This window comes from Camelina sativa, chromosome 10, assembly GCF_000633955.1.
Source record: "Camelina sativa cultivar DH55 chromosome 10, Cs, whole genome shotgun sequence".
NCBI classification, from domain to species: domain Eukaryota; kingdom Viridiplantae; phylum Streptophyta; class Magnoliopsida; order Brassicales; family Brassicaceae; genus Camelina; species Camelina sativa.
Genome location: NC_025694.1, coordinates 12828419 through 12853632, shown reverse-complemented (window position 1 = coordinate 12853632; position 25214 = coordinate 12828419). Strand labels below are relative to the sequence as shown.

The 25214-nt window shown below is 37.5% G+C and overlaps 2 protein-coding genes across 5 annotated transcripts; both read right to left on the bottom strand.

Moving 5' to 3' along the window:
- LOC104718734 lies at window positions 20167-20907 on the bottom strand. The gene has a single exon (XM_010436533.2). The coding sequence runs from the start codon at window positions 20867-20869 to the stop codon at window positions 20306-20308; it is 564 nt and encodes a 187-aa protein (XP_010434835.1). The 5' UTR covers window positions 20870-20907; the 3' UTR covers window positions 20167-20305.
- LOC104718732 (transcriptional adapter ADA2b) lies at window positions 20983-24283 on the bottom strand. Of its 4 annotated transcripts, none has more exons than XM_010436529.2 (12): window positions 23967-24283; window positions 23577-23632; window positions 23310-23482; window positions 23078-23143; window positions 22858-22983; window positions 22683-22758; window positions 22538-22586; window positions 22441-22460; window positions 21978-22197; window positions 21682-21892; window positions 21376-21600; window positions 20983-21295 (listed from the first exon to the last, which is right to left on the bottom strand). In XM_010436529.2, exons 1-12 carry the CDS (start codon window positions 24014-24016, stop codon window positions 21104-21106), a joined length of 1464 nt encoding a protein of 487 aa, XP_010434831.1. In that variant the 5' UTR covers window positions 24017-24283; the 3' UTR covers window positions 20983-21103. The 4 variants fall into 4 exon arrangements, with proteins under 4 accessions (XP_010434831.1, XP_010434833.1, XP_010434832.1 ...); XM_010436531.2 differs by having other exon boundaries at window positions 21978-22185; XM_010436530.2 differs by having other exon boundaries at window positions 22538-22583.

Below are 25214 nucleotides of genomic sequence, written 5' to 3'. Positions count from 1 at the left end.
AGAAAACGAAAGGTCTCGTCTATTATCGCTTTACAGCTGAGTTAACTTATGGTTTCCCTACAAATTATCGCTTTACGACTGAGTTATAATATTACGGGAAAGCGAAAGGTCATGTGATATNGGGTCGTTCTTGCCTTGAAAGGTAGGAATCTTCAACTTCAAAATAGCCATGTTAGCATCCACTCTTCCTCTTGCTTCTCTAGCACTTCTTGGTTTCATGTGGCTCCCTCTTGATGATTGACTATTGCAATAATCGTCATACCTTGCTACTCTAGGTTGATCTCTTTCCCTTCTATGATGCAACATTTGTGGTCGTCTCGGTTGTTGTGCCTCCGCTTGAACTACATCCAACCTCTCGTAGAGGACATTCATCTTAACCCTTAACAATCGTCTCGGATGATTGACTATTGCAATAATCGTCATACCTTGCTAACCGTCGCGTCTCTTCCATAAGTTCTTGAATTTGTAGATTTGGAATCCCAAGCCCTTTGTCTTCGATGATCCCACGTTCTCGACGATCATTATACATTTTTTTTGCTTTTTTGTTTTGCTTTTTTTTCTCTTTTTTTTTTGTTTTTTTTTCCTTTTTTTTTTTTCTTGTTTCTTGTTTTTTTTTTGCTCTTTTTCTGTATTTTTTTTTAAAGAAGATGAAAGAAAGAAAATGATAGAAAATGAAAAGATAGAAGAAGAAAGAAAAAGATGAAAAGATGGATAGATGAGAAGATGAACGGACAAATACCGGTTGAGTGGCTCTGATACCACTTGATACGCCCAAAATTCGAGGATCACTCAGCCGGAATAAAAAGGATAGAAACTCGCCAAAGTGCAAGGTGCAACAAGCGAGATTTGATGGATTGAGGGGTCGCACAACAGTTGCGGAAGGCTGCTGATATTCCCAACTCCAATCACTGCTAGATATGACACAGTAGTCCAGAAAAAGGAGGCTGTTGCTTGGATATTACACACCAAGAAACAAATAAATGTTCTAGACAAAGAACAAAGAGATAAACTCACAAAATGAAAAGGAAAATTGATTGATTATTCTCAAATGAGATTACATGAGTTTATATAGAGATAGAAAACTTGGTCACAAAGCCAAGTATTATTCTTGAAACTAAAACACAATAAAGATAGATAGTTTAATGAATATTCAACTCTTGAACTTTGTCTTCCCAAGATGTCTTTCCCAAGGTGAGTTGAACTCCATTTTCGTCACTCCTCTTTGACCACAAAATAAAGTGATTATTTTGGGCTTTCTTGGAATTGAATTAGGCTCAAAATGGACTGGACTTGGTAGACAACATCCCCAATAGAATTTCATATGCTCTCCTTGCCCATAATCTCTTGAATTAGCCCAATAAGTGCAACATTGAACTTCTCTCTCTTTAACTCCTTGGTCCAATTTTCCTGATGAGAAACAACATGGGCTGTACCATTTCTTCACTTTTGGCTTAGTAGAAACAACACCTGGTTGCCATACATAATTCTGGAAGCTGTTAAACCAGTTGGACCTAAAACTCTTCAAGTGAACAACTAGATTAACCTCCTTTGGCAAATGGAATGTATCGCAAATGGTTGTTTGGCTGGAATAATTGATCTTCATCTTTGTTCGTGTTGAACAAGGCTCAAGGATCTTCTTGGATGGTCTTATGATCATATCATCATGTGACGGTTGGGTTATATTAAACTATGTCTGATATATGACTAGACGGTTGAGTTTTAAAATTTAAGGATAAACTCAGCCATAACTTTACTATAACGAAAGGATTGTAAATGGTCAATAAAAATATTCCCATTTAATAAATAAAAGCTGGAACGCAACTGCGATCCCCTTCCACCAATCAGATTGCGACAGTATTTTCGCTGCGTCCCGAGAATCACTCTAGAAGACCGTAATAAACATTCAATGTTTCTAACCTAAAAAAATCAATACAACTCAGTCGTATCATAAAAATAGATGGCTGATTTATTTCTATGTCACGACTGAGTTATAATATTTATAAAAAAAATGAAAGGTCTAGTCTATTATTAGGTTAACTTATGGTTTCCCGCCAAATTATCGCTTCCCGCCAAATTGATTGAAGGCGTTATACGCGAAGCGTCGCTTTGGTTCAGTTATAATTACGCGTTGAAGGGGTAAGAATTATGTATTTATGAAGCCGAGGGGGTACTTTTTGTAAACCAAAGCGACGCTTCGTGTATTATAAATACTTTTTGCTCTTGACTTACACATCAAACCTTTGTCTCACGAAATCGTAAAAATCATCTCTCAGAGTTGACAAATCCTATTACCTTCTTCCTTCAATCCGTCAGAAATGTCGCATCTTTCTTCAAGCCATCTAAGGTTGGGGTTGAAATATCTGAACAAGGATCATTCGACAAACGTCACATCAGGTAAACGCATATATTTTCAGATTAGTTTTGTTTTACTGTTAAGGATCAAAAAGAGATTGAGTGTGTTTGCCTTTTTGTTAGTAACTGTTGATGACAACATTTTCCATTGGGAGACTACTTTAATCGGACCGGTGAACACCCCATATGAAGGGGGAGTGTTTAAAATGAGACTTCATTTTCCGCCTGATTACCCAAATAATCTCCCAAAGGTATCTGTTTTGATTATACTCCCTTTTATTTAGCAAGCATGTGTATTAGGACTCCTCTTTTTGCAGCAACTCAATGGTTTTTTAAATATAATTTCTTGATTATGTAGGTTATTTTCGTCACAAAAGTTTGCCACCCAAACATATCAGATCACGGAGCCATAACCTAAGAGTGTTGAAGCCCACTTATTGGCATCCCATGTCGATTAATATGCTTTTCAAGATATTAGTGGAGAAGTTGATTGAACTAGAGGTCGATGATGAGGAGAAATTCAATGAAAAACTTGCCAACCTCTACAAATCTGATAGGACAAGGTTTGAAGCAATGACTAGAGAGATGACAAACCAATACGCTGGGAGTGGAAACTGAAATATGAACTTTTTTTTGCTAAATAAACTGAAATATGAACTTGAATAGTTCAAATCTATTTTAAAATATTTCAGTCTGTGGTGTGTGCTACTTTACTTACATCTTATTAATAAAATATTTCAGTCTGTGGTGTGTGCTACTTTACTTACATCTTCTTTAGTTTTCGCATCCATAACTTATGGTTTCCCGCCAAATGATCGCTTTACGGCTGAGTTATAATATTTACGGGAAAGCGAAAGGTCATGTGACGACTGGGTTATATTAGACTATGTCTGATATATGACCAGTCTATTATTAGGTTAACTTATGGTTTCCCGCCAAATGATCGCTTTACGGCTGAGTTATAATATTTACGGGAAAGCAAAAGGTCATGTGACGGCTGGGTTATATTAAACTATGTATGATATATGACCAATCTATTATTAGGTTAACTTATGGTTTCCTGCCAAATTATTGCTTTACCGCTGAGTTATAATATTTACGGGAAAGCGAAAGGTCATGTGACGGTTGGGTTATATTAAACTATGTCTGATATATGACCAGTCTATTATTAGGTTAAGTTATGGTTTCCCGCCAAATTATCGCTTTACGGCTGAATTATAATATTTACGGGAAAGCGAAAGGTCATGTGACGGCTGGGTTATATTAAACTATGTCTGATATATGACCAAACGGCTGAGTTATAAAATATACGGATAAATTCAGCCATAACTTTACTATAACGAAAGGATTGGAAATGCTCAATAAAAATATTTCCATTTAATGAATAAAAGCAAAAACAAAATTCTCTATCATAAACTGGAAATCACTGCTAGAAACCCTAAAGGATCTCAGAGACTTTGAGAGACAACCACCAAAGGTAACAGTTATTGCACATGATTTCATAGTCTCCAAAAAAGATACAATAGGGACGGTTATCCAAAGCACATATCACAGCACAAGCGGGTGAAGGGAGTAACGGGCTGTCAGGATAGAGATGGGAGGCCATGTATGTGTTTTTCCGGGCCGTCTTATAACGAGATAATTCAAACAAAAAAGAATTACCGGTTGCCATAGCAGCCGAAGACTCCAGATGATAATGATGTGCAACAAACAGCTGGAGGTAACAGATGGCCAGAACCTCATTCCCTAGACAAATACTTAGTACCCCACGTGCGAAGGTGGCATCTCGATCAACCGGTACAATACGACTGAGAATATCAATCCCACGGAGGATATCTCTATCCTCAGCCACAACCCTTAGCCCTTCGTAGTAGATGGCAATGGGGTTGCCGGACGCCACCATCAGGGGCATTGGATGTGTTGATATGTGATGGATCAGTACAAAGGCAATAGATGGCAGCTGTCTTCAGAACTTCTTTCATGTATACTGCATTTCTTCCCCTACGACCAGCCCTTAAAATAGAACCAAGTGACCACCATTGATATTTCGCAGCTAGGGAAACGATTTTTATGAAAACATCGTTGGGGAGATCCGGCAATAAGGGTGCCCGAGCAGACATAGTGTTGCAAAAAATAATTTTTTTTGGTTTGTAGCTGAGAGGTAATAGTCTAAAGAAATGGGAATATTATAACTCAGTCACTTGACGGCTCTATTTGTAGTTGAGAGGTATATGTATACAAAGATAATGTCTCGTCAATTAATAGGTTAACTTATGGTTTCCCGCCAAAATATCGCTTTACGGCTGAGTTTTTATATTTACGGGAGAGCAAAAGGTAATGTGACGGCTGGGTTATAATGACCTAAGGCTGATATAAAACTAGACGGCTGAGTTATTAATTTACGGATAACTCAGTCATAAATTTTACTATAACTCAGCCGTCACATGAATCAACGAGACCTTTCGTTTTCCCGTAAAACATTAACTCAGCCGATAGGCCATATTTTGGCGGGAAACCATAAGTTAACCTAATAATACACGCGGTCTTTCGTTTTCCTATTGTTTTTCTTTATATTCTCCTCATTTATATGTCTGTCTCTCTTTCATCTCATTCTTCGTTACTATTGTTTCTCTTAATACTCTCCTAGATCACAGATCTTTCTATTTGTTACATCTTCCTATCGACATGGAAGTTGTTCCTCATATCGATGGACAGTTTATTAGAGACGTCGAAGAGATCATTTGCGCCACTGATCGAGAGAATATTCCGGTTCTAAACCCTGGTGTGGGTTACTGGGTTGACAAAACCACTGATACGTGGTTCAAGTTCCTTCACGTTATCTCTATTGCGATTGGAGGAATACTTCAACACAACTGGCACCATGCGTGGCCGACGTACCCCTTGATTCCCTTGCACTTTAAGAGACAATGGTTTCTCCTCCTCTCGGTTATATTCGTCTTGCTATCGGTTATATTAAGTTAATCGACCTAATTTGGATAACATTTGGATTATTTATGGTTATATATTCATCTAACCGACACATAACCGAAAATAACCGAAAAGTAATTTCAATTCTAAATTTAAATTTTGAGTTATAATAATTTAAATTTACATATATTACATAAGCCAGCCGTTTATGACGATAACTCAGCCATACTATTCAATTGTTGGAGTTTTATTTTTTTAATCAAAAAAGGTTCAGAAATTTGAATTCAAATTTTAAATTTTTTTTTATTTTAATAATAAATCGTAGAAAATGTGTTTATTACGCGTGTGGACGATATCAAGAGACGTAATTATTGTTTGCGTCTCCTCAACAACGCTTTTTGTATTCTCAAGATGGAATATAATAAATTAATGTTTTAGTATAAATGATGTGATTGTAATGATTTTGTTTTTAGTAATCGAGATCGAGTCAAGATGATGGCGCAGATAGATATCTACGGCGTAAATATCAACTCAACCGCAAATTCATAACTCAGAGGTGTGAAGTATATAACTCAACCGTAAATCAGCCATAACTTTGAAAATTGACAAATCAATGTTTTACATACCCAAGTAAAATTCATACTAAGACAAATCCAAATGTTTTACAAATCATTGTAAAATTCCTACCAAAAGAGACAAAACGAATGGCATAATGCATTATCGCACCTAATCCATAAAATCAGGTGCCTCATCGTAGATTTCTGCTGCCATTTTAACCCGTATAGCCTGGATATTTTGATCACAGGTGCCATCGAAAGACAAACCAAGCGTACACGCCACAGTCACCAACCTGTACGTTTTGTGGGACCTTGGAGCCACTCTTCCTCCTGATATTGAACTGATCAAAAGTAGGTGTACGATATTTGTGAGGAACTATATCGTTCATCATTGCTGGAATCATCCGCGTAAACGCCCTACAAGCATTCATCATTATAATATCACTTACTTTGGTTGCTTGACCCACGATGCTATCATAGCAATCAATATGCCTTCTGATGAGGTCCACGTGCAGCGCCACCCAGTGATTGCCTCTAGTTCGTGGAGTAATATACAGGTGCTCCACTTCTTCTATCCACTTCAAATTAGTCGGTTGATCTAGTGGAGCCAAACCATTAACTAAATCTTCGTAATTGTTGCCTTTGAATTTAAACATTTTGGGTTTCATCTTGAATTGAGCATAGTCACGAACTATCGTAGTGGTGTACCACGGGTCTATAAACGCAATGCATTTATCGTGGAATGGGAAGGGATCTCGTTTGTACCTAATCCTGAGGAGTATCATAAACGCGCTCATGTGCTGTAAAACAGATAATAACAACTCAGCCATTATGTATTATAACTCATACTTAAACCTAATAAGTCAGTCCCTATGTACTATATCTCAGCCGTAAATTTCCATTAAGTCAGCCATTATGTATTATATCTCAGCCGTAAATATTATAACTCAGCATCTTGTTAAACTTACTTCATCAGACAGCCACCCATAGGTACCATCCTTCACTGGCCTGTTCTTTCTTTCGGTGATGAGAGTCCTATAGAATTTGCCTAATGGTGTACCCCTGAGAAACAAATAAGAATTAATATAAAATGTTAACAAGCTGTTAATAAAAAGGGTCTAAAGGGACATACTCGGCGCTCTTTAGGAACTCCAAAAGTTTCTGCAACTTGACCGGATCAAAAGGTGCCAGAGGATCATATATTCTAGGTCCAGGTACACAGTTCTTCCTCATGCACGTCAGTCCGTTGTCTCCAATATAAGGAAAAATCCTCGCTTGTGTAGCTTGTTGTTTATTCAATGCACTTCCATCCGGGGACAGCTTAACACTCTCCAGCCTAAAAGCTTTAATTCTATAAAGCCTAATCTTTTCCTCTTCATCATCCTCAGATTCAGGTTCAAGGACATCGTTTTCAGCCATAACATCGGCTGTCATATCACATAGACTGCTGTCAGCAGCGTCGGCACCAGCGTTTGCACCACCATCGGCATCTCCCTCATTCAAAACAGGTTCTACAAATTGCAACGACTTCAAAGCAGTAGGCTTAGTAGTCTTTCTACCTCTTTCCTTGTGCGGATTATCTCCAACCTTCCTTTCCGCCAATTCTTTGACCTTCTTTGCCGCCAACTCTGTGACCTTCTTTACAGCCGCCGCCTCATCTTTGGCCTTCTTTGCCACAACCTCTTTGTCCTTCTTTGCAGCCGCCGCATTATCTTTGGCCTTCTTTGCCGCAACCTTTTTGGCCTTCTTTGCAGCCGCCGCCTCATCCTTGGCCTTTTTGGCCGTAACCTCTTTGGTCTTCTTTGCATCTAATTCTTTGTGGCTCTTTGCATCTTTGGCATTATTCCGTGTGTGAGGCCGTTTATTTGGTTTCGTAGCAGCTGGAGACTTCTCAATGAAATTAAGAGGATCATCTTTATCAAAATCTTTATCCAGATTCCTACTGACCCTAGCCAAACCACTGCCATCTTCCTGTATAACATAGCAAAGACAACTAAAGTTAATGATAACTCAACCTATACATTCTGGCAAAATCAGCCAAAACATTAACATAATTCAGACATTACCACAAGACTATTGACAGAGTAGTTTTGTTGCATTTTGCCTGGAACTGCTGGTGGACCTTTTGGTGTCAACAGTCCTTCCCGAAGGTCTTCTGGTAACATGTTCTTTATTTTGAAATTTTTATAATTTGAACACGCATCAAAAGTGTTTTGGTCAGTTTGCCCAACACCCATGGAAAGCAGGTGCTCTTTCATCTGTTTGAGATCACTCTCAACAGATCCAAACCTGGTTTCAAACCTTTCATTTATCCTCTTTTCTATTCTATCTCCAATGTTTTTTCCAAGGTGTCAAAGCTTGAGGTTAAATTAGACACCAACTCAATGAGAGTTCCAACCGACCCAACCGACACATCTTCTCCACTAGCAACCGACACACCTTCACCAGATTCACCACCCTGACTGTTGCAAACTTCCACCTTCTAGACTTTCTGCTTCTTTGCGGGAGGAGATTCAGAATCAACAGCTGATTTAGCTTTTAGATTTTTCTTCTTATCACTCCCCTTAAAATCCCAAAAACCTTTAACAAACTTATTCTCATGTATGTCTTGGATAAGGCGATCAACTGCTGGGTCGTCTTTTTGATCTGGCCACGTATGAAATAGCTCGCGTACATCATCCTTCATAACCATTTTAGTCACACGCAGCTGTAACAGAAGAGAATATGAGACCCATCAGTAAAGAATAACTCAGCCATCACTAAATCATAACTCATCCATCACTACACTATAGCACAGCCATCACTACACCATAAATCAGCCATCACTAAATCATAACTCATCCATCACTACACTATAACTCAACGAGATATAAACCTTACCTCACCTAGCGCTTTGATCTCTTCAGCAATTACGGTTTCCAGTGTTGAACGTGTACGGTTTCCACCCCATCGAAGCAACGGTAAGCCACCATTTTTTTCTTTTTGTGCAGCCCCAAATCATTCTCCAAAGATTTGGCCTGACTCATACGCCCAAGCCTGTAAAACGGGTGTAAAACCACTAAGGGTGTACGAGTTTCCCGTAGGATTCAACATCTTTATAGAATCAACAAGAGCTTCAAATGCTGACCGACCCCACGGATAAGTCTTCACGGCTTCATCATCAAAAACTCTTTTCGCACTTTCAAATGGTATTCTAGAGTTCTGATGAATGGCATAAAGTCCAATGGATTGAAAACACAACAGCCCCAACCATTTACGGTGATCAGGGTTTGTCCATGACCGGCACACTTTCAGTACTTCCCTGAGTTCATTTAATGATGGACCTTCCCCACCAGGCACTTTCAAAAGTCTGAAGAACTCTTTGTGTTCCTCTTCAAGTTCAAACCGTTCAGTAGGCATTGGGTCTATGTTTAACACCGTGACATTAGCAAATTCATTCAACCCAAACCTTATAGGTTGACCGCCGACGACAAAAAAAGCTCCTTCTTACGTACCCTTAACTGGTTACATAGTAGGAAATGTACAACCTTACCAGACCAGACGAATTGGCTATCAACTAGCTTAGAGATTATTCCAATAGGTACTTTCTTCGTTTCATCCCACGCATCCTGTCCTATTGATTCCCTGATCGCAGGGAATTCTCCCATCCTGAAATTGGTATTAACTTGCTTACTATAAAGAATAGACTTCATTTCTGGCCAAAGTCTTGGGGGTAATCCCTTGCTTTTTCTTCAGAAATATCCTAAGCCATCTGATAAATATAATTCAGCAGTAATACATAACTCATTTCAAAATTCATTGTTAACCATAGCTCAACCACATCAATAAACAAACTCATCCATCGAATCGAATATATCTAACAAATAAAGAGGAAAACACATATCGGAACTCGAAAACGAGACGGCTTAGACGGAAACGAACGAAGAGAGAAAGAGTGAATGAGAATATCGAGCGAGGACAGCGAGAGGTAACGACGAGAGAGTAGAGAAAGACAGATTATCGCCGGCAGAATTACGGTTCGTCGAGAGAGAGAGAGATTTCGCCGAGAGAGAGTTTTTTTTCGCGGTTTCTAAACAGTTAAAATCTGTTCACTTTCCCTCTCATTTAAATAAACAAAGAAACTGTCGTTTCTGGAAAGATAACTCAGCCGTCATAAACGATATCTCAGGCAATCCTCAAATTAGAATGATTAAATAACCGACTAAACCGAACCGAACTGAAAAAATAATTTTTCCCAATTTGGTATTTTTGTAATGGTATGTTTGCTTACTTTCAGTTATATTCGGCTTACTTCCGGTTATATTAGGCTAATCTAATTACTTACAATATATTTTGGGTCATTTATGGTTATATATTAATCTAACCGACCCATAACCGAAAATAACCAAAAATTAATTTATAATTTTTTAAAAAACGTCCAAATGGTAATCATATTAGTATAACCATATTACCACCTTAAACCAAATACATTAAAATAGATCAGTAACAAAACCAAACTGTTAAATTAAAAACAAATAATGTTACTCATCTAAACCCTACATATCAAACCCTAAACCCTAAACCTTAACCCTAACCCTAACCCCTAAACGTCATGTTTTGGTATGTTTGACACATTTTGATCAGAATGTGTAAAAATCACTCTTTCTCTATGACTATTATTTTTTATTGGTAATAATAATAGTAATATTCATTTTTCCATTCTAAATTTAAATTTTTAGTTATAATAATCTTATTTTACAAATATCTCATAACTCAGCCGTTTAGGTCAATAACTCAGTGATTACTATGTCACATTACTGGGCCCTTTTTGAATTTAAAAAATCAAAAATTTGAATTCAAATTTTTGAATTCCTTTTTAATAATAAATTGTTTAGAATATTCTCATTATGCGTGTGGATAATAACAAGAAACATAATTATTGTTTGCGTCTCCCCAACAACACTTTTTTTTATTCCCGAGCGGATATATAATAAATAAATATGGCCATTGAATAACTCAGACGTAACACCATTGTTATGGTTGTTGCATAACTCAGCCGTAACATCAATGTTAATTTAACCGACTATCCTAAGTTAGTCGTGTAAAGAACACAACTCAACCTTCACGTATATTACTGTTAAACGACGTCGTTCGATATTTTGTTTTAGTACAAATTATGGGATTTTAAGTGATTTATTGCTTTAGTAATCGAGTTTTAGTCAAGATGATGGCGCATAGAGATATCTACGGCGGCAACTCCAGGGCTGATGAGAAAACTCCTTCTGAAGCTCTAGCTGAGGTAGATCTCTGGACTATCTTAAATCTCAAAACAGTATCTTAATATTGTGTTTGTGGAACTGTAGGAGCTGAATCGTAATGAAATAAATATGAAAATGAGGTATGGCGAAATCTGGAGGAGTGACAAGGGCGTTCCAATCGGGTGTAGTTGCGGTGCGGTGCGGTGCTTCTCGTTGCCACTTCTAATGATCCTAGCACAAGAGGAGAACGTTATTTCAGTTGTCCGTATGACATCAAAGATGTAAAGATTTTTGTACTCTTATTTTTGAGTTTTGTGTTCTGCTTCTGATTTTTTATTTAGTGTAATATGAATTATGTACTATTTGTAAGGGTCCCGGTCAAGGATGCGGTTTCAGGAAGTGGTGGACTGATGCATTGCGCGAAGAGTTTACGGTTATTCAAGAGGAGAAGAATGAGATGAAGAAGGACTTGGATGCAGCCAAGAAGCGCATCGAGGTTCAAGAAGAAATGATCTTCAATATAGGAAAAAAATATGACGCGCCGGAGAAGAAGTTTGAGAGCTTGAACAAGTATATGTGATATTAGTCAAGCTCCGTTGTGGTGTTTTTTTTTTTAATTTGGAATTGATATGAACTTTCTATGTTGTGGTGTTTTATTAATCCATTTTAATAAGTCAGTCATGATTAATCATAATTCAGCCGTTATAAACGATATCTCAGCCAACCCTCAAATTAAAATGACTAAATAACTGACCAAACCGAACTGAACAGAAAAAATAACTCAGTCATGATTAATCATAACTCAGCCGTTATAAACGATATCTCAGCCAACCCTCAAATTAAAATGACTAAATAATCGACCAAACCGAACTGAACAAAAAAAATATTTTCTTCCAATTTGGTATATTTGTATTGGTATGTTTGGTTAATTTCGGTTATATTCGACTTACTTTCGGTTATATCAGGTTAATCTACTTAATTACAATATATTTTGGGTTATTTATGGTTATATATTAATCTAACCGACCCATAACTGGAAATAACCAAAAATTAATTTCTAATTTTTTAAAAAATATCCAAATGGTAATCATATTAGTATAACCATATTACCACCTTAAACCAAACACATTAAAACAGATTAGTAACAAAACCAAACTGTTAAATTAAAAACAAATAATATTACTCATCTAAACCCTACATATCAAACCCTAAACCCTAAACCTTAACCCTAACCCTAACCCTAACCCCTAAACGTCATGTTTTGGTATGTTTGACACATTTTGATCAGAATGTGTAAAAATCACTCTATCTCTATAACTATTATTTTTTACTGGTTATAATAATAGTAATATTCATTTTTCCATTCTAAATTTAAATTTTTAGTTATAATAATCTTATTTTACAAATATCTCATAACTCAGCCATTTAGATCAATAACTCAGCCATTACTATGTCAAATTACTGGGCCTTTTTTTAATTTAAAAAATCAAAAATTTGAATTCCTTTTTAATAATAAATTGTTTAGAATATTCTCATTATGCGTGTGGATAATAACAAGAAACATAATTATTGTTTGCGTCTCCCCAACAACACTTTTTTTATTCCCGAGCGGATATATAATAAATAAATATGGTCATTGAATAACTCAGACGTAACACCATTGTTATGGTTGTTGCATAACTCAGCCGTAACATCAATGTTAATTTAACCGACTATCCTAAGTCAGTCGTGTAAAGAACACAACTCAGCCTTCACGTATATTACTGTTAAACGACGTCGTTCGATATATTGTTTTAGTATAAATTAAGGGATTTTAAGTGATTTATTGCTTTAGTAATCGAGATCGAGTAGAGATGATGGCGCATAGAGATATCTACGGCGGCAACTCCAGGGCTGATGAGAAAACTCCTTCTGAAGCTCTAGCTGAGGTAGATCTCTGGACTATCTTAAATCTCAAAGCAATATCTTAATATTGTGTTTGTGGAACTGTAGGAGCTGAATCGTAATGAAATAAATATGAAAATGAGGTACGGTAAAATCCGGAGGAGTGACAAGGGCGTTCCAATCGGGTGTAGTTGCGGTGCGGTGCTTCTCATTGCCACTTCTAATGATCCTAGCACGAGAGGAGAACGTTATTTCAGTTTTCCGTATGACATCACAGATGTAAAGATTTTTGTACTCTTATTTTTGAGTTTTGTGTTCTGCTCCTGATTTGTTATTTAGTGTAATATGAATTATGTACTATTTGTAAGGGTCCCGGTCAAGGATGCGGTTTCAGGAAGTGGTGGACTGATGCATTGCGCGAAGAGTTTAGGGTTATTCAGGAGGAGAAGAATGAGATGAAGAAGGACTTGGATGCAGCCAAGAAGCGCATTGAGATTCAAGAAGAAATGATCTTCAATATAGGAAAAAAATATGACGCACTGGAGAAGAAGTTTGAGAGCTTGAACAAGTATCTGTGATATTAGTCAAGCTCTGTTGTGGTGTTTTTTTTTATTTGGAATTGATATGAACTTTCTATGTTGTGGTGTTTTATCAATCCATTTTAGTAACTCAGTCATGATTAATCATAACTCAGCCATTATAAACGATATCTCAGTCAACCCTCAAATTAAAATGAGTAAATAACCGAACAAACCGAACTGAACAGAAAAAATAATTTCTTCCAATTTGGTAAATTTGTATTGGTATGTTTGGTTAATTTCGGTTATATTCGGCTTACTTTTGGTTATATCAGGCTAATCTACGTAATTACAATATATTTTGGGTTATTTATGGTTATATATTAATCTAACCGACCCATGACCGGAAATAACCAAATTTTTTTTTTGTTTTTTTTAAAAAATATTCAAATGATAATAATGTTAGACTTCTCCATATTACCACCTTAAACCAAACACATTAAAACACATTAGAACCAAAACCAAAAAAAAAAAATGTTACTCATCTGAACCCTACACCTCAAACCCTAAATCCTAACCCTAACCCCTAAACGACATCTGTTTTATGTTTTACACATTCTGATGAGAATGTGTAAAATTCAATTTTTCTCTATAATTATTATTTTTTATTGGTTATAATAATTGTAATATTCAAATTTCAATTGTACATTTAAATATTGAGTTATAATAATGTAAAATTACAAATATTTCATTAGTCAGTCGTATAAGTCAATAACTCACCCATTACTTGGTCATTTTCCCGGAATTTTTTATTTTTTATTTGAATTATGGAGTTCAATTTTTTAATTATTTTGTATAATATATTGTGAAAAAACTAACTTTATAAATTTATTACGCGTGTGGATCTGAGCAGGCACAGATTTATTGTTTGTGCTTTCCCAACAACACTTTTTGTAATTTTGAGGCACACCACGAAAGACTAAACGAAGGCGTACCAAATACATAACTCAGCCGTACGAATTACATAACTCCGTCGTAAAAGTACATAACTCAGCTATAACATATATGTTTATTTAATGATTAATTATAATTCAGCCGTGTGAAGTACATAACTCAGCCGTAACATTAAAAAGATACTAAACAAAGGACTTTCTTATCCAAGTACAATTCCTACGAAAAGGAAATCCAAATGTTTTCAATATCCAAGTACAAGTCCTACCAAAAGAAATACAAATGTTTTCTAATTGAACTGATTCATAAAATCAGGTGCCTCATCGTAGATTTCTGCTGCCATTTTAACGCGTAGAGCCTGGATATTTTCAACACAGATGCCATCGAAAGACACACCAAGCGCTAGACATTCTATAAACTTTAAAGCGTACACGCCACAGTCACCAACCTGTACGTTTTGCGGGACCTTGGAGACAGTCCTCCTCCTGAAGGTAAGTTGTTTGTGCCTAGGTGTACGAAATTCGTGAGGAACGTTCTCGTTCATCATTTCTGGAATCATCCGCGTAAACGCCCTACAAGCATTCAATATTTTTTCCTCACTTTCTTTGGTTACTTGTCCGACGATGCTATCATAGCAATCAATATGGCTTCTGATGAGATCCATGTGCAGCGCCACCCAGTGATGGCCTCCAGTTTGTGTAGTAATATACAGGTGATCCACATCTTCAATCCACCTCAAATTAGTTTTTTCATCTGAACGTGATTGACCTTTCACTACCTCTTCAAAACTATTGCCAGTTAATTTAAACAGCTTGGGTTTCATCTTGAACTGATCATAGCTAAACACCATCATACTACTGAACCACGGGTCTATAAACGCAATGCGTTTGTTGTGATATGGGAAGGGATCTCGGTTGTACCTTTTCCTAAGGAGTCTCATAAACGCGGCCAGGTGCTGTAAAAAAGGTAACAGAGTAAAAAACAACAACTCAGCCACTATGTTTTAAATAACTCAGACATCGACAACAATAACTAAGACATTAAGATAAACTTACTTCATCAGTAAGCCACTCATATGTACCATATTTATCTGTCCTCACTGGCCAGTCCTTTCGTTCGGTGATTAGCTTCCTATAGAATTCAATTTCGATTTCGCCTTTTTCTAACGGAATATTCCTAACAAACAAATAAACACAAGTTAATATAATGTTAACAAGCTGTGATTAACAAGCTGTTAAGAAAAAGGGTCTAAAGGGTCATACTCGGCGCTCTTTAGGAACTCCAAAAGTTTCTTCAACTTGAACGGATCAACAGGTGCCAGAGGATCATATATTCTAGGTCCAGGTACACAGTTATTCCTCATGCACGTCAGTCCGTCATCTCCAATATAATGAAAAATCCTCTCTTATGTAGCTTGTTGTGTATTCAATGCACTTCCTTAGCAGCTGGATTCTATCAAGCCTAAAAGCTTTAATTCTATCAAGCCTAATCTTTTCCTCCTCATCATCCTCAGATTCAGGTTCAAGTTTGTTGGATTCAGCAATATACTCGGCTATCATATCATATAGACATTCTGCATCAGCTTCTGCATCAGCTTCTGCACCAGCTTCTTTTGTCAAACCTACATATGGTACAATATTCAACGACCTAAAAGCAGTAGGTTTTTTTAGCTTTCTACCTCTACCTCTCTTCTTTTCCTGAATGTCTCTAGCCGCAGCTACTTCTTCGGCCTTCTTTGCCGCAGCTACTTCTTTGGCCTTCTTTGCAGCCGCCTCTAACTCTTTGGCATTTCTCCTCGTGAAAGGCCCTGTTATCGTATCAGCTGGTTTCTTAGCAGCTGGAGACTTCTTAGCAGCTGGAGAATCCTTAGCAGCTGGAGACCTTTGAATGAAATCAAGAGGATTATCATAATCATTCATCAGATTCTTACTGATCCCATCCAAACCACTCCCAACAACAGATTTCTTTTCCTGTATAACATAGCAAAGACAATTAAAGTTAATGATAACTCAACCTAAACATTCTGGAAAATCAGCCATAAAATTAACATAAATCAGACATTATCGGAGGACTGTTGACAGAGTAGTTTTCTTGCATTTTTCCTGGAATGACTGGTGGACCTTTCGGTGACAGTAGTTTTGCCTGAAGGTTTGGTGGTACCAGGGTCTTTATTTTGAAATTTGAATCCTCAAGTGCTGTGTTTTCCGTAGGTTCCGTCTTTTGGCCAGTTTGTCCAACACCCATGGAAAGCACGTGATCTTTCATCTGTTCGAGATCACGCGCAAAAGACCCAAACCTGGTTTCAATCCTTTCATTCATCTTCTTTTCCAAACTATCTCCAATCTTCTTCTCCAGATCAGAAGGCATATTGGCAATGTTTGTATCAAGGGTGTCAAACCTTGAGTTTAACTTCATCACCAAGTTAGCAAGAGTTCTAAAAGACACATCTTCCCCCGCATCTTCCTCCTCACTAGCCAACTAAAACAAATACACAAAAGGTTACATAAAATATAAACTCACTATACACTACATAACTTACCTTTTTTCCTTTCTTCTTCCTCTCCTGTGCAGCTCCTGCCCCTTCACCTGATCCACCACCCTGAAAGGTGGAAGTTTCATCCTTCTGGACTTTCCGCTTCTTTGGGGGAGGAGATTCAGGCTCAACCGCTGCGATAGCTTTCTTTTTCTTCTTCTTCTTATCACTCCCACCCTTAGCCTCCCAAAACCTTTAACAAAGGTATCCATATGTATGTCCTCGATCAGGCGATCCACAGCTGGGTCGTCTTCTTGATCTGGTTACATATGAAATAGATCGCAACCATTTTCCATCATAACCATTTTACAGACACGCAACTATAACATAAGAGATTGTGAAACCCATCAGTAAGTTTTAACTCAGCCACCACTAAATCATAACTCAGCCATAACATAAACATAAATCAGCCATAAAATTAGCATAAATCAGCAATCATACCATAACTCAGCCATCACTAAACCTTGACTCAGCAATCACCAAACCATAACTCAGCAATCACTAAACTAAATAATAACTCAACCACTGATAAACCATATCTTAGCCATCATTTAAAACAATAACTCAGACAGTAACTATCAGTCTATCATAACACAATCAAAACCTTACCTCACCAAGCGCTCTGATCTCTTCAGCAATAACCGTTTCCATCGTTGAACGTGTACAGTTTCCATGCCATCGAAGCAACGGTATGGCATCATCTTCAGCTGATGCATTCCCAAACCGATCTCCAAAGCATTTGATGGACTCATACGCCTAAGCCTGTAACACGGGTGTAAACCCACTAAGGGTGTACGATTTCCCTATAGGCCTCAACAACTTTATACCATCAACAAGGGCTTCAAATGCTGACCGACCCCACGGATAAGTCTTCATTTTTTCATCATCAAAAACTCTTTTGGCACTTTCAAATGGAATTCTACAGTTATGATGCAAACCATAAAGTCCAATGTGTTGAAGAAGCAACAGCCCCAACCATTTACGGTGATCATGGTTTATCCATGACCGGCACACTTTCACTCCTTTCCTGAGTTCATTTAATGATGGACCTTCCCCACCATGCACTTTCAAAAGTCTGAAGAACTCTTTGTGTTCCTCTTCAAGTTCAAACTGTTATGTCCGCATTGGGTCTATGTTTAACCCCGTCACTTGAGCAAATTCTTTCAACCCAAACCTGATAGGTTGACCGCCGACGACAAACCAAAGCTCCTTCTTATGTACCCTTAACTGGTTACAAAGTAGGAAATGTACTAGCTTACCAGACCAGACGAATTGACTATCAACTAGCTTAGAGATTATTCCAATAGGTAGATCTTTCGTTTTTTCCCACACATCTTGTCCTATTGCTTCCCTAATCGCAGGGAATTCTCCTATCCTGAAATTGGTATTAATATCTCTTAACTCTAGATTAGAGTTTCCTTCAGCGTATATTCTTGGGGGTAATCCCTTGCTTGTTCTTCAGAAATAATCACCATCGACATCTGATAAATAATATAATTCAGCAGTAAAGCATAAAATAAATCAGCCATAACATAAAACAAACTCATACACAAAGTATAACATAACTCAGCCACCGAATCGAATATATCTAACAAATCAGCCGTCGAATCGAATATATCTAACAAATCAGCCGTAAACCCTAAAAGTAAATCAGCCATCGAATCAAATAGATCTAACAAATCAGCCGTCATTAACGATGGCGATAATCAGCCGTCATTAACGACGGCGATAATCAGCCGTAAATCATCGATAAAACCCTATATTCAGCTGGAAAACTCGAAACTAAACACTCGACACATACCGGAACGTTTAAACGAAGACGAACACGACGACGAAGAGAGAGAGTGCAACGACGAAGAGAGTGAGAGCGACGACGAATAGATCAGGGTTTTGTGAGCAAAGACGGCGAGAGATTGACGGCAAGAGAGTAGACAGAGAGCGAGTATCGCCGGTGACAAGAGACGATGAGAGAGAGTTTTTTTTTTAATTTTGCGGTTTGTGAACAGTGAAAACTATTCACTTTCCCTCTCTTTGATATAAACAAGAAAAAACAACTGTCAATCTAAAAAAAACTGTTTATGTGTCGATCTGATGTGTATTTTAATTTGCTGATGTGTATTTTTTTTAATTTTTTTACTCAAAATCGAAAAACTAAACCCAGGGGTAAATTGTAATTACACTTAGGGCACTAAACATTTGAGTAATTTTCTTGGATTAATAACATATGAATAATAAACCAACTTTTGGATAACATCTGAGTAATTGTTTAATTCTTATAATAATGGGTTTGTTTTTGAAAAACCCATTAATGGAGAATGTCAGAGTTGTTCTGATGGTTAAGAGTTTTTGTTTAAAAATCTTATAATGTTAATCAATTACTTGAGTGGTAATGTTCCAATGTGGAGTTTTATAATGTAAACTAAGAAAAGAAAGAGGATGTTATGCCTTTCCATTGGATATGAAGAAAAGGAAGAAACTTTGCAAAGCGATCAGCGATTCCTTATTCCTTCTTTATTCTCTTACACAAAGTCTTTCGTTTGGTAATCATATCATGAAGAAAAAGAGACAAAACCCATCTTCCGGACAAAAGCATCATCTTATAATGACGATTATGTCCCTTAACATTCACTAAAGATAGGGTATTCAAGTCAGTAATCATTGATTAGTGGGTTAAACTATTGTAAACAATGGAATCTCACCAAACACACAGCCACTTGAAAAGGACTTGAGAACTTGCGTCTGATCAACATAGCCCAAAGGTACCAACTTTCAAATCAAAACCATCTCAATCTCCTTCCTCATAAATTGCAGTCTTCAGAGTTCTTTTGGCTTCAACAATTTCCCTCTCTCACCTCTGTTCTCTCTCTCTCTAACCGAGTTCAATCACAAAGAAATGGAGATCCAAACAAAGCTAATGGAATACAGATTCCATTTCATGGTGGCAATCATGGTGAGCGTGATTGTGGTGTCGCTCATGTACGCAGCACCAAGGATTGTGAACATTTTAGCCTATTTCTGGCCTCTGTTTGCGTCAACTGGAGCCTTCTTGGCTATGGCAATCACCTTCGGTGGCTTTCAACAGGTCTCAGAAGAATCCACCGGCGAGGGACTGATGGATTACGTCGCCGGACGGCCTGAAGATTCTTACAAATACTATTGAAAACATTTGACAACCAATTCTCACATCTTCTAAGAGCTTTTTACAATGTACATGATTTGGTGTAACTTTTATGTCAAATAAAATGTGATTGATGATTGTGTAACAAAAATATAAATAGATCAAAAACACAAGAGCATAAAAGCAGAGTATTAATGAAGAGAAGAACAAAACAAACTATAGGTTGGTTAATAACTGTAATCATAAGCAAATTCGTTTACACCGATCATTGCTGAGACAACTTGGGAGACGATATAGAAGCTTCCACCTAAGATGATCACAATGAGAACAGCGGAGATTGGGTTCTTGAGGAGTTCGAAGATAGGCTCAAAGACTGCGGAGAGGGCTCCGGTGCTAACCGTGAGAGCGTAAAGACCGTACCTTCTTACGTTGTCCCAAAACTCTTCCATTAAAGGACCTTCTGGTCCAAGCGCCATAGCTTTCTCTGCATCCATTCCCAATACCAAAGCCATCATCAACCCTACTGAAACTCCACCCACCACAGCATGTCTCCAGTGCCGCTCCAAACCCTGAGGTTGTGGTGCTGGTGCTTTTTCAAGCTTGCTGCTTCTGCTCCTTTTTGAAATTAATCTTCTTCTGGCTGAGCCGCACCGAACAAGACATGATGTTCTGTTCCTTATGCTTGAGCTCGGAAAAGCTTGAGCTATTTCAAATGATCTGTTACTGCTAAAATGGAGGTGTGGTTGCAGACAAGATAGTTTCATTTTGGGGAGAGACATCATCGTCGTCATCTCACCTCTTCCTTTCCTTGTACTTGTAGGAGTCAGATTCTTTCTTATATACTAAAACATTGGGGTTTAGATTGTGTGGCTATCATTCACCTTATCTCTTTTCACAATCTGTGGATAACTTAATTGTTTTTCTATTATAAACTAATTTTGACAAGGTGTAATAAACAAGGTTATGTCAACAAATAACTCAACAGAGCTCACACATATATATATGATACAACACTACACAAGCCTTTAAAGTTGAGCAATGCCCTTCTTCACAAGCATATCATAAACTCGATCCACTTTGGTTGGTTCAATCTTGAACAGGCTATATGCATCAGACTTCTTCGTCACATTCCCTTTGAATATCTCATGTGACATCACTTGTTGCATCTGTAGATAAACCGGTGGAACCAACTTGACTTCGTTGCACAGACGCTTCTCCTGCAAAACAAACAACTCTTCTTTCAGTTACAACTTACAACAAAAACTCATTTCACACTGTTCAGTATCTAGATACTCACGGATTCAGACAGCAGTTGCGACTCTGTGAATCCAATCAGGTCCAAATCATTCACATAGCTTGAAGAAGCTTGCACAGGAGGTCTAGAGCCTATTTCCCCCACAATTTGACCAAATTGACCGCTCTCTTTCCCTCTGTTCATCCCTTCTTCATTCCCTCTCTTCCTCTTCCTCCCAAGATACCTCTCCGCTTCAGCCGTCGAACGACACCCTGCCACTTGAGCTTCCTGCCCCATCCAACCCAAAACAGTGAGTCACATCCAGTCCAAGGAACCAAACACACAGGTTGAGAGTAGCAATGTCCTTACCTTAAGATCTTTGAGTCGTTTCACCATGCGGTACTCGCTTACAACACTACGGAGTAGCTCGTCGTGCTCCTCTTTTGAATGAAAACGCATAAAAACGTCCAAACGTCGACACTGCACTTTCTCCTCCTGAGACAGGTCCTTCTCAAAGGGATTTGGGTACAACAAGTTTCTTTCTATTATGAATTCTTTCCTACGTTTCCTCTCATCAAGCCTACAAACATCACACTCACCTGTGTCAGAGTGGGCAGCGGCAAAAAAAAGAGACTATGTTCACTGTTTTATCTTAAAGGATGTACCTTTTCGAATAGATACGCAACACACGCAGCTTCAGCTCATGTTCTTCAGGAGTATCATTATCTTTGAACTCCATCTCAGCCAAGAGTTGCTCAGCATCATTGTCGTATTCAGGGTCAAACTCTTCTCTTTTTTGGTTGTAATTACTCAATTCAACCAAAGAGTTGTTTACCGGGGTGGCCACAGGTTTCTTTACTCCAAAACTCCTGTCTATATGAGACTCTACCCACAAAGCACGTCAGAACAAAGAAAAAGGGAGAAAATATCAACCAGTATAAATACAATGACCGATATTGGGCCTTTTTTGGATCTTTAAACTTCTTACGTACAAGAGCCAGATGATTCCATTTACGAGATTGTGATCTAGATATAACTATTGGTGTAAACTAGAGAAACTATATAATACAACAACAAGCACACCTATATTTTAAACCAAACATATAACATACCAAGCAAAGGACCCACCTTTTTGTGTATCTTCAACTCTGCGAGAAAATTGGATAAAAGATGAGAAAATGATAAGGTATCACTGTACAGTATCTGTGAAGAACGAGAGACATACTTGACTTTAGGAGGAGAGAACGGGTACTCTTCTTTCATGTTCTGCTCTGCTGCCAAATAAGAAGCCCCATCAATATCAGAACTAAGATAGCAAAACGTACAACGAAGAATTACACAGCCATCAATTAAAGTAGAGTAGCACATACCTTTCTTGTCATCAATGCGTCCTTTTGCCATTGCTTGAAGTTCTTTTCTGTTCTTCCCTGCTACATGTGACATATCCTGGGAAATAAAACGTATCTCCCCTGGATCAATAAGTTGCACAAGGCTAAGCATTATTGTGGTAAATATATGTTATCTTAACAGATCGATGTAGCATACTGGAAGTGGGAAAAATGGCGAGTTCAAATAAATGTTTCTGTAGTGCTCGAGACATTGTTCTTTACTCTTGGTTCCCACATGCTCCGCGCCCTCCGCCCAGTTTCCCAAGCCATAAATTTCAAGTCCCTGAATTGAAAGATTAAAAGAAATTACTTTTCTTTCCACTGAAAGAAACAGAATTTATAGAACCACATATCATTATGATAAAAGCAAGTGGTACCTCCAGGAGAAGCATTTCATCATCAGCACTCCAGTCAGGACAAATAAGCGGGAAAGTTAGATTTCCCTGAGAAAGCAAATGAAATATAATTGGTTATGATTGGAACTCAAACAAAAGATCTATCCACTGAGTCCTAGGTGATGAGAGTAAAGAGAAAACTCATCACTCTCTCAAAGAATCAAACTTTTTGCTGCAACCTAAAAAGTAAAGGGAAAGGGAAAGCCAAACTAACCATAACTCGGTAAGGGTGATCACATTTGTGCGGAGTGATCTCAGCTCCAACAGACATACATTCAACACAGAGATCAAAATCGGGACAGACGGCACATTTGATCCTAATTTTGCCAGTAATGTCTTTCTGGCAATAATCGCAGTTATACTTGCCTCCTCCCTCAGTACCTGGAACTGTCTCCACACAAGTAGAGACGTTAGAACAAAAGTGGAATCTTGACAGGAGAACAAAAAAAAAGAAAAAAGAAGTTTGATGAGTAATTTGTACCCGTAGATGTCGACTCAAAGTTCTCCACATTAGCCGCATTTTTCTTTTTCCTCGTTCTACAAAACAAAGGCAAAACACAATTTTATCACAAAGATCATAGGAGAGACTATAGCTACTGAAAAGCCACAAAAATTGAAGCAACACTCATTGTCCCAACTACAAAAAGCAATGATTATAGCGCAACGCAGATTCAAACACATACGAAATTCGATCAATTCAGCACTAATGAAAAAGATTTCAAAAGCCTCAATTTTGAAGCGATGCTCTCATTGTCCCAATGATACAGATTCAAAGAAACTTGAAATTCAAATCAAATTCAGCAGAAACTGGCAAACAGAGAAAAAAAAAAAAAAAAAACCCCAATTGTGAGTGAATTTAAAAGGAAGAAACCTCTGAGTAGGGTCTTCGTAATTGTGGAAGTTCCCACGAGAGCGACCCATTGATGCTTCTCAAGTTTGGGAATTATGCCGAAAACCAAAAAGGATTGAAGAACCCTAACGTAATGCCACCAGCATCGAAGACAAGATCGAAGGGTACTTTAGCTTGTGGGGTATTCGCTAAAACTAAGTATTTACGGAAGAAAGATCTAATCGGAATTGAACAAAACTCAACTCGGTCGGAATTTGTCAGGTCGGATCTGTGTAGTAAATTGACCTGAGAAAAATTAGGGAAGCTGACGAAATTTTGTAAAGCACTGTGCTTTTAGATTTTTCGGGTGATGCTCTCTTTACTATATATATTTTTTAATAAGCATTGCTAATTTACCTTTGCTCAAAAAAAAAACAAATTTTTACTTATGTCAACGCAATAATCCTAAACTTTTTTTTTTGTCAACTGTATTTATATTATAGAGAGAGAAAAAACCCAAAAAATACGGCATCTAATTTCTTTTTAGACGTTTAATTCTTCTATTTATTAAATTTTCCAAAAAATACCTGCTTTAATTTTCGTTGTCTTTAAAAACCTTCATTTAATTAATAACGGTAGATCTATACTTAAGACATAACAACTGTTAACTCTAATGACATAAATATTAACCAAAATTAAAATATAACCCCACGTAGTTAATTAGAGGGAACTAAAGATATTGTTGCCCTCTTCTTCTTCCCCCAAATCGATTTCGAGTTGAACCCTAAAACCCTAAACATTACAATTGAAATTAACAACGGTTTCATACCTCATCTCAGTCGATTATTGCAACGAACACACCACACAATCAACTATAACCACAACTACTCAGACGGCAACTATCATCGCAATCAAAGGAATTCGGGATTTGAAGTTTGAGAAGAAAAATCGCTTTTAGGGTTTTAGGGTTCTAAAACTCGAAATCGATTTGGGGGAAGAAGAAGAGGGCAACAATGTCTTTAGTTCCCTCTAATTAACCATGTGGGGTTATATTTTAATCCTAGTTAACATTTCCGTCATTAGAGTTAACAGTCGTTATGTCGTAAGTATGGATCTACCGTTATTAATTAAATGAAGGTTTTTAAAGACAACGGAAATTAAACCAGGTATTTTTTAGGAAATTTAATAAATAGAGAAATTAAACGGCCAAAAAAAAATTAGATGGCGTATTTTTCGGGTTTTTTCCCATTATAGAGATGGTTTTTTCCCATTATTAACAAATGCCCTTTT

What these genes read in the sequence shown, in the direction of transcription:
- LOC104718732 (XM_010436529.2), bottom strand. Translation starts at nt 24,016, where the DNA reads ATGGGTCGCTCTCGTGGGAACTTCCACAATTACGAAGACCCTACTCAG. An exon ending in CGCCATTTTTCCCACTTCCA is followed by an intron (nt 22,759 to 22,857) that starts GTATGCTACATC and finishes TTTATTTCCCAG; the next exon opens with GATATGTCACATGTAGCAGG. An exon ending in AACGACTCAAAGATCTTAAG is followed by an intron (nt 21,601 to 21,681) that starts GTAAGGACATTG and finishes TGGATGGGGCAG; the next exon opens with GAAGCTCAAGTGGCAGGGTG.
- LOC104718734 (XM_010436533.2), bottom strand. Translation starts at nt 20,869, where the DNA reads ATGACGACGATGATGTCTCTCCCCAAAATGAAACTATCTTGTCTGCAA.